Below are 10,065 nucleotides of genomic sequence, written 5' to 3'. Positions count from 1 at the left end.
CACAGTGCTGACCTCTCTCTGATATTAGAGTTGCTTTCTCAGAGAGGCTTACTGGCAATTGGATTTTTTGGGAGATACATTACTTTTAGGTAGATAAAGGATTTTAAGAACTATAAAATAATAACTTTCAGTTCGAAATCATCCATTTGTGCTCAATCAAGCCCAGTCACATGTGAAAGATGGTCACTACATACAACTACCCAGTAGGTTAGTAACCTACACGGGTTATAGATAATAGGAGCACAGGAGGTAGATTTGGATTTGGAAAACAGTTTATAAAAAGAACCAGTATTGCTTTTTGTTCTTTGGGGTTTTAAAGGTGTTGTTTGTGAGTTCTTGAGGAGATTTGAGTTAAGGTTTTGGCATTTATTCAGGAAAGTATATGATCTTTTGTTCTTTTCTGGCCTATAACTTGTTGACAAAGTAACCTACACCATCTTCCCTCCTTTCTTTCTTGGCCTTTGAGTGAAATGTAAAATATCTCACAATTTTCCTCTTATTAGTACATTAAAAATTGTCTTGCAGGGGAGCATGGTGGCTTATGCTTGTAATCCCAGCATTCAGGAGGCTGAGAATGTTGGAACACAGTTCACAGATAGCCTCAGCTATATAGTGAGGCCCTTTGCTACTCAGTGAGACCCTTTTTCAAAAACAAAAAGGCTGTTCTTGCTTTCAGAAAAAGTCTTATCAGAGGCAATATGTAAAGCTCTACTATTCCTGGAAGAGGGAGGGCAATTTCTAAAGACTTTTAGAAACTATTCCAGAATAGGGTGTTACAATACCTGGGAACTGAATGTTCCTGAAAGTGTCATCAGTACCTTAGTTTCTTTTGATTCCTTCCATCTTGCAGGAGCATGAAAGAAGATTGGTTAATCTAGCAAATAGTGAATCTTATACAAACAGTTTTTAGATAAGCATTGTTTAATCATTAACATGTTTATGGGTAAAAGCTAATTACAGTCTGACCAAAGGTTTAAGGCAAAGAGGACAAATACCTAATGAAGGCAAAGATAAATATCTTCAGTTACTTCAGTATGAATATCTTCAGTTACTTCAATATGAATATCTTCAGTTACTTCAGTATGAATAATTTCAGTTACTTACTAGTATCAAGCATCCAAAAAAGAGTCATTTTTTCCAGCAAAAAATTGATTCGAATCATCTGTTATAATTACTTAATTTTTTTTTTTACTTTTCTGCTGTTGCAACCTATTTGATTGCTATTGGTTGGTTTAAATTGTCTATATCTTCTTGATTCAGTTTAGGCAAGTTGTATTTATCTAGAAAGTTGTCAATTTCCTCCAAATTTTCCATTTTGCTGTAGTATAGTTTTTAAAGTAATTTTTGATAATCCTCTGGATTGCTATACAATTTGGAAATAGACTGCCCCTGGGTTCAGTCCCCAGTACCAGACACACACACACACACACACACACACACACACACACTCTCTCTCTCTCTCTCTCTCTCTCTCTCTCTCTCTCTCTCTCTCTCTCTCTCTCAGTGATAAAGTGCTTATTTAGCATATTCAAGGCTCTGAGTTCAATCCTAATGGCATACATATTAAAAAATTTGTAATAAGGTTTTTATAGGATTTATAATAAAATAGAAAGTAGAAAATTTAATCAAATCTCTCTAGCAGAATTGGTGCCTAGAAATGAATAGCTTGATGATAACTTGGCCTCCTCTAAAGTAAGTCTGATGTAATTATCAAGAATAAGCTGTCATGGTTAATGTTTTTTTAACTCAGGAGCAAGATAAAGAGAAAATTCAAACACCTGTAGCTTGTATAACACTTTTTTTGTAAACTGTGCTGTGCTAACATTAAGGAATCAGATAAACCAAGGATTGATTACCATTTTATTTGGAATTATCATTGCTAGGCCCCACCCACCAGGTGGTTGATAAAAATTAGAAGGCTGGTGCCTGGCCTGCTTCCCAGCTCTAATCAGGAGGACAGAAAGGTAGAGGCAACGTAAGTGGGCTGTGGAAAGTGATGGATCTCAAATATACATGCTCTGTGAAACTGAATGATGGACACTTCATGCCAGTACTTGGACTTGGCACTTATGATCTTGATCATGTAAGTAGACCCCAAGGGGCTGAAGGATGGTCTGTCACCTGTCCTGAAATTGATGTCTGCAGATTGAAATCCATACCTGGTGGACCATAGGTAGCTTTTAAGTTCTCCTGGGCTTCCCTTTTGCTGTCTAACTTGTCTCTCTCCAGGTCACAGAAGTTTTTATTTTTATACTAAGTGGAATAATAAGCTATTGACTTTAGAGGTTTACAAATTTATAATTTGTGGGTGGATTATCTCTGTCGTCATCATCATTATTAATATTATCTAACAAATATCAGTGTTTACCATCTATTTTATGTAGTTAACAATTCTAGATAGGTATTGTTATTGTTGTTGTTTCTGATGTGTGTGTGTGTGTGTGTGTGTGTGTGTGTGTGTGTTACTGGGGATTGAATCTAGAGGTACTCTATCACTGAACTATACCCCCAGCCCTAGTTTACATAATATTTTGAAATCCAGTTTCAAATTTGCCTTTGCTGGTCTCAAATTTGCAATCCTCCTGTCTAACCCTTCCAAGGACTGGTATTATAGACATATGCCACAATGCTTGGATTATTTTTCACAGTTTTAAATTCTGAATCTCAGGCTGTCTTTCTGCATGCCTCCACTAAATTCATTACAGTTGCCCCCGCCAAGGTCACCAGAAATTTATGGTGGGCAATGGGCGTAGGAGGAAATAGCTAACATATCTCTTCAGCAGCTTTGCTATGAGAATGTTGGAGCTGGAAGTATTTGCCAGAGAAATTCAACTATGCAAAATATTTGTCATATAAGAAACCACTATTATTCTAACCATTAACTTAGAAAGGACAACTTAGGAGGCATAAAGTTGTGGGGATGGAATGGTAGTGCACTTCTCACCAAACACATTATTATCCATATTATAGTTCACTACAATGAGATATTCTGTGAAGAGTGGTCCCCAAATAACAGATCACTGATGACTATGCTCAGTTTTGGTATAACTAGTGCTTGAAATATTAATAACTGTGATATGACTATTTGTTTGATTACTTGGCTGGTCGGTTTTGATTTTTTTTTTATTGAGGATAGAATCAAGAGACATTCTACCTTTGAGGCGTACCCTCTGCCATTTTTATTTTTTATTTGAAATACGATCTCACCAAGTTGCTGAAGCTGGCTTCTAGCCTGGTATCCTGCTGTCTAAGCCTCCCAACTCTTTGGATTATAGGGATGTGCAACCTTGCCTGGCCGAGTTTGTTTTCACTGTCATAATTATTCTACTTACTCATTGTGTAAGCTTAAGCATAGGATATGTCTTAGATATACCTAAATAACTTTTTTAAATGTTGTTCACAGAAAAGTGGCTTAGAGAACAGAATGAAAATGTCCCTAATCCCCCTGTTTACATGAATGAAAGTAATATGTGCATATACCTAAAATTTAGACAATACCAAAGATATGAGGTACAATAGAAGCCTCCTTAACACTATAATCCAAGATCTTTTTCTAAATGTGACTCCTCTTCCCCTATCAATAATTTGTTGTGGTTCTTGCTGGAAAAAGAAGCATATTCAGTATGCCTGCACTGTGACTTCATTTATCAATCCACATTTGTTTTGTTGTTGTTGTTGTTGTTGTTGTTGTTGTTGTTGAAGGGGTCAACATGGAAATGCAGCACCTCAGCTGTAAGCATTAAAGAATTAACTGTGTTTAATTTGAGGCAGGCCATGTAAATGTTATTGATTTTACCTAGGCAAAAGGTCATAGCAGCTGAGCCAAGGTGCTTTTTCCAGGCAAAGCTGTTGTTTATGTGAGGGGCAGTTAGCCTCTAGACTTTTGCTTTTACATCCAGCTGCTTTCATTGTGTTTTTTTATTTTCTTTTTCTGAATCTGGCTCCGGTGTTCTTCTCTCTCAATCCTCATAGAATTTCTGAAGCTGAAAACTTCATATAGCTCCCTGCGTATAAAGCATACATTTAAAATTCAGACAATACCACTGCACTTGGGTACAACTTACATTCTCACTTCGACCATCAGTTTTTTGTCATACCGTTTGCCTGGACTTGGTACTAACCTTTCTACTTTCTCCTTGGCTATTCCCCTTGAGTTCTCAGGGAAAATAATAGAAAATGAGCATTTTTTTCATGCATTTATTGGCCATTTGAATTTCTTCTTTCGTGAAGTGTCTATTTAGTTTTCATGCCCATTTTTTTGACCGGATTATTAGTTTTTTTAGTGTTGAGTTTCTTGAGTTCTCTGTGTATTCTAGATATTAGTCCTCTATCGGAGGTGTAGGTGGCAAAAATCTTCTCCCATTGTGTTGGCTCTCAAATGAGGTTCTTGACAGTTTCCTTTGCTGAACAGAAGCTCTTCTGTTTCATGCAATCCCACGTATTGATTCGCTTTTTAGTTTGTTGTGCCTTTAGGGTCTTGTTGAGAAAGATTTTATCTGTGCCTACGTGTTGCAGTGTTGGACCTCTGCCCTCTTCAAGGTGCCTCAAGGTCTCTGGTCTAATTTCCAAGTCTTTGATCCATCTTGAATTGACTTTTGTGCAGAGTGAGAAAGTGAAATTTATTTCCATTTTCCTGCATATGGTCTTCTTCTTCTCAGAATCTTTATGCTTGTATTATCTGGTTGATGAATGGCATTTGGGTTGTACCAATCTCTTATCACTCTAAGATACATTCTGTAGGTTAACAGTATATATGTGCACCAATTAACTGGATGCACGGCACTCTAAGAGGTGCCAGACCTTTTATTTACTGGACCTTTTAGGCATTTGGGCCTGGAGGAAAATAAGTTCTTTGGGTGAATGTATGTATGATCATAGAGTTTTTAGATTCAAATTTATAGCCTCCCTTTTCTTCCCTGTTTTCTATCATCTCCTTTTACAGATTTCTATTGCTCCCGACTTACTTCAGTATGATACACAGGCGCACAGCTGTACATCAGTGCTCAATGTTATGTCATTAAATCTCAGGTGAAATAGAGAGGTTCAGAAAAGGGAGACTGATTGCATATGAGCCAGAAAGTTTCAAGGATGAAGTAAACTGAGCTAAATTAATCGGAGTTTGCTGTCAGACAAAGATATTCCAGTGAGAATGAGGATATTGTCCTAAATGAAGTAGGACAGAAGGACGACAAGTTGCCTGATACAGAGCGTGGGCTTCAGGAAAAGAAAAATAGCATTTTCCTAGAGAAAAAAATGAGTATTTATTTAAAAGCTCTTTAAGCCGAGCATGGTGGTACACACTTGTAATACTAGCATCTGGGATTCTGAGACAGGAGGATCTCAGTTCTCAGACAATCTCAACTGCATAGTGAGAACTTCTGCAATTTAGTGAGAACTTATTACAAAATAAAATAATAAAAATAGTGCTTGGGATGTAGCTTGAAGATAGAATGCCACTGGGTTCAATCCCCAGTACCACCGAAAAAGCTCCTTAAAATTTGTAATGATGTTTAAAAATAGTTTGTGATACTGTCATTATAATGCCTTCATTCTCTAAAGGCTTTTGATATGGGCCACTTTAAAATGGGACAAAGAAATATAAAAAATACTTTCCATTTTCTGTTATTTCCCCTGAGAATGCAAGTGGAATAGCCACGGAGAAAGTAGAAAGGTTAGCACCAAGTCCAGGCAAATGATAGGACAGAAAACTGGTAGTCAAAGTGAAAACGTAAGTTGAACCCAAGAGAAATCTTGAAGAATAAGTGACTATCCCAGCCTCCTTGGCCCCAGCACCGGCCTCCCCCCTGTACAGGCTTCAATCCTGGCCTCTGAGGCCCTGGCATCGGCCTTGCCTCACTGCAGACTCCAGTCCCAGCTTCAATGGCCCCAGCACCAGCCTCACCCCTCGGCAGACTCCGATCCCGGCCTCCGAGGCCCCAACAATGGTCCTGCCTCACAGCAGGCTCTGATCCCGGCCTCGGAGGCCCCAGCACCGGCCTTGCCTCATGGCAGGTTCCGATCCCGGCCTTGCTGGCCCTTCAAACCACTTATTTTAAAAAGAGCTATTCTGAGGCAATTAACAAAGCAAAACATAAGCAGCCTTTCCCCAATTCATTAATACAGATATTGTTCAGGCTTTCGCACCAAGTTGTGGCTAAGTATATCAAAAGCCAACACTTGCAGATTTCAAATGTACTAGAAAACCCCAAACCTGCCCATCATCTTCACCTTCAATATTAGTAAAAAGAGAACCTGATCAATCATAACCTGTAAAATCATACAAGGGAAGAACGAAGACTGATCCCCTCTTAGTATATCTTTTAATTCCAAATGCCCCTGTAGTTTGATATATCTAGTACCACTCTAAGGGCATTTTAAGCATAAATCTAGAAAAAAAGAACACTTTTAAACTAAATGTAACTTTTTAGTTGATGAGCCTTTTTTGGTATTAAAAGTGCTATGAACATGCTCAGATGTCTTATAGCACACTGGACTCAACAATATGTCCTGATGAGGCATCCACTTCTCATAGTATTTTCCCCCAAAATTTTGTATAGCATGGTAAACCCCTTTGATATATTAAAATACATATATTTTAACATATATATTAAAATAATTCTAGTGAAATCAATATGATATAAACAAACCTTCCCTGACTTTAACATGGTACCTTTTACTGAAAACTCAGTGACTGATTAAATTACAAAAGGCTCAACCAAGTTTTTTCTTTTAGTTGGATCTTAAGTTCCTATATTCACTCGTGAATAATCCAAGGTAGTGTCATAGAAATAATATTAAAAGAGATGTGGCTTATAGATAAGCATCTCTGCTTATATTAAGCTTTAAAATATTTTTAGGTGCTAATGGTCACGGTAAAACTAGGCTAACTATATAGTTGTACAATTTTATAAGCACCTTATTATAGGATAGTTACATGACCCTAAAAGGGAGTGTGCTTTCAATTCAAGAGAGAGTAATAAAGTGCCTACCTATATATATATTTTAAAAAAGCCCTGGATTCTAAATTTTAAGTTAAGCTAATTACATTTACATGTTAGGGTTAACAAAATCTAGACCCTATCTACAAATTTAATCTAATTATCCATGCTGCATACTGCTTCGATAACCGCATTAAAAAAAAACTTATTATTTACTGTCTGAATAAGTACGGTCTACTACTACAGCTTGACAATTAAATTTTTATTGCTTCATTCATGTGGAGCTTTTGTAAGGCCCTGTGGCATGAACTAGAAAACCTGGAATGACTCGTGAAGAAACCTTGGAATGATACATGAAGGCTGGCATGGAAATCGTTCTGAGGCAGGACACTTTACTAAATTGTTTTTAACTGGGGTCTCAAACATCAGTAATGAGTTAAAATTCACAGGAGAATGCATACATCTGAAGGTCAGCCACTTCACCTGCCCATCCTGATACTCTGAATAATCTGAAAACTTGCAGAACCGCAAGGAACAAAAATGAAGAGAACCAATCACCAGGGTCCTACCGTCGCCTTCTCTTTGGGGACATTTCTGGAGGTCTTGGCGATGTTGCCACGTTGAGTGATGTACTTGCTGTACATCTCTTTGGCCATTGGGATCCGTTGCTTGGCAACCATTTTCGCGGCATCTCCCCTGCCCGACTGCCCCTCCAACTGGCCCTTTTGGAGGCTCTGTGGCCTGGCGTTGGTGGACCACAGGAGGACAGGAGCCAGCCGACCACTGGACCTTCTTGCGCTGCTGCTCTAACCACTGCAGGCAGCGGGGAAGAAACACAAAAACCGGATGGTGCAGCCTGCCACCTCAAACTACTTCAGGTTCAGCTGCCTACCTATACTAATTTTCTAATTGAATGCCTTAGAAGTTTTCTTCCAGTATTCAAAGATTTCCTTTCAGTTATTTTTTCCCCTCATTGCTTCTTATTTAATGAGACTTGCCTTTCTCTATCTTTGCATATTCCATGGTAAAGCCAACTTCCATTAATTTACTTCAGATTGGAACGTGTATTGGGACTTAATCTTTGTTCCCATACTATAAGTCTTACCCAGATTTATGCCATGAAACAAGAGAAGTGAGGGGCACAGGCAGAAACACCTGTTGAAAATGCTTTGAAGAATCCAGGCGTGATAACACATGCCTGTAACCTCAGTACTTTGGGTGGGATATAGGATGATCATAGGTTCAAGGCCAGCCTCAGTAATCTAGCAAGACCCTATTTCAAAATAGAGAGAGAGAGAGAGAGAGAGAGAGAGAGAGAGAGAGAGAGAGAGAGAAGAGAGAGAGAGAGAGAGAGAGAGAGAGAGAGAGAGAGAGAGAGAGAAAGGGAGAGAGAGGAGACAGGAGTTATAGATTAGAGGTAGAATACCCATGGGCTCAATCCCTAGTACAAAGAAAGAAAGAAAGAAAGAAAGAAAGAAAGAAAGAAAGAAAGAAAGAAAGAAAGAAAGAAAGAAAGAAAGAAAGAAAGAGAAAGAAAGAAAGAAAGAAAGAAAGAAAGGGAAAGAAAGAAAGAAAAAAGGAAAGAAAGAAAGAAAGAAAGAAAGAAAGAAAGAAAGAAAGAAAGAAGGAAGGAAAGAGCTTTGAGAAAGATTTTTTTTCTGAGTCTCAAAGATCACTAATTCTTATATCTGTTTCATAGGTTCCCAAGAGCAAGGCTAAGGAAGCTACCAGAGTGGCCATTGATGTAGGTTACCGGCACATAGATTCAGCAGACTTATATGAAAATGAGGAAGAGATCGGAAAGGCCTTTAGGGAGAAGATTGCTGATGGTACTGTAAAAAGAGAAGATTTATTCTTCACTACGAAGGTAAAGGTTCTGTGTGCGAAGTTATTAAAGGCCGTCAGTTCAGATATGTTATTTTTTGATATGTTATTTTTTTAAAAAAAGATTTGTTCTCAGTTTGAATAATTACTTCCTAATATTATGAATCCACCTCATGGAAACATAAAAAACATAAAATTCTTGCTTTGAAATGTTCTAAAGGTGGAACCAGTTCTTCAATGTCTCTAAAAATCACATATATACTCATATATAAAGTGAAAATAATAATATTTAATGCTCTTAAGCTGGTGTATGTGCAGATTAATTAAGCCAGTATGCATCCACTTGTTTAGTTCTTTAGTAGATTATCTTGGGACTTATTAAGTGAGGTTGAGAAACTAGAAAAAAAAGAACAAGACTATAAAATTCATTTTTCAAATAAATATTGACTTTACTTAAGCATGTAAGATAGGTGAAAAACTAACCTTCCAGTGTAAAGAAAGCTGAGGTCTATAAGGAAGAAGCCTACCTATTTAATATTCAGAATGCAGATCTCCCAGCAGAATTGTTTTTAGAAAGTTATTATACAGTTGAGGAGACTCCATTCCCACACACCTGACATTTCTTGGCTCTATTCAGAGAATGGCCTTTTATTAATCCTTCAAACATTTCAGTTGTGTGTCTTGTCCCATTTTACAGGCGTTCCCTTAATTCTCAGTACCTCATAAAGAATTTGATTTACACAAGAACATGCATTTGTTACCAGCTTTTCTTAGTCTTAGACCCAAGTGGTGGATACTTGCACATTTCTCAATCTTTTGATTGTAATATTTGATTTTTGACTCCCCGTGTTTGAATCATTGGCCACTTTTTATTTCTTTTGGCCACTGCAGCTTTGGGCTACTTGTCTTCGACCAGAATTGGTTCGGCCAGTTCTGGAGAGATCACTGAAGAAAGTTGGACTGGACTATGTAGATCTCTTCCTCATTCATCTACCAGTTGCTATGAAGGTCAGATTTGGATTTTTCTTGTTATGCCTAAGATTGTTATATCCCCCATGTTATCTCCTTCCAAGTGAAATTTCTTCGGTTCTTGTAGGGAGAGTTATATTCAAGTGAAGTGGATGGAATGGCTAAATGATTATCACTCTCCCTGACAACTGAGTCCCTACACCATCAAGGCTTCTTAATCCTCATCCTCCATCCTCAGGGGCATTAAAGTCCAATAGTCTCAGAGGTTCTGCCTCAGAGATTGAGGGCATTGTCCTCTATGTCTAAGTGATTGTGTTCCTATCTTTAGAGCATC

The 10,065-nt window shown here is 37.9% G+C and overlaps 1 protein-coding gene and 1 pseudogene across 2 annotated transcripts in view; one reads left to right on the top strand and one right to left on the bottom strand.

Moving 5' to 3' along the window:
• Nucleotides 1–1,996: 1,996 nt before the first annotated feature.
• Nucleotides 1,997–10,065, top strand: part of LOC308277828 (uncharacterized protein) — a gene marked incomplete at both ends in the record, with an annotated part of 82,103 nt that continues 74,034 nt past the window's right edge. Inside the window, 3 exons of the mRNA XM_080717220.1 lie at nucleotides 1,997–2,083; nucleotides 8,638–8,805; nucleotides 9,654–9,770. Coding sequence (XP_080573346.1) covers nucleotides 1,997–2,083; nucleotides 8,638–8,805; nucleotides 9,654–9,770 — 372 coding nt within the window. The remainder of the gene's footprint in view (nucleotides 2,084–8,637; nucleotides 8,806–9,653; nucleotides 9,771–10,065) is intronic.
• Nucleotides 7,418–7,618, bottom strand: LOC308277718 (stress-associated endoplasmic reticulum protein 1-like; annotated as a pseudogene). Its single transcript has one exon. The product of its transcript is annotated as a stress-associated endoplasmic reticulum protein 1-like (transcript).

The sequence above is a fragment of the Muscardinus avellanarius genome (genome assembly GCF_963383645.1).
Source record: "Muscardinus avellanarius genome assembly, chromosome: 20".
Taxonomy (NCBI): Eukaryota; Metazoa; Chordata; class Mammalia; order Rodentia; family Gliridae; genus Muscardinus; species Muscardinus avellanarius.
Note: the sequence above shows the minus strand (reverse complement) of the source record. Positions and strands in the feature narration are given on the sequence as shown.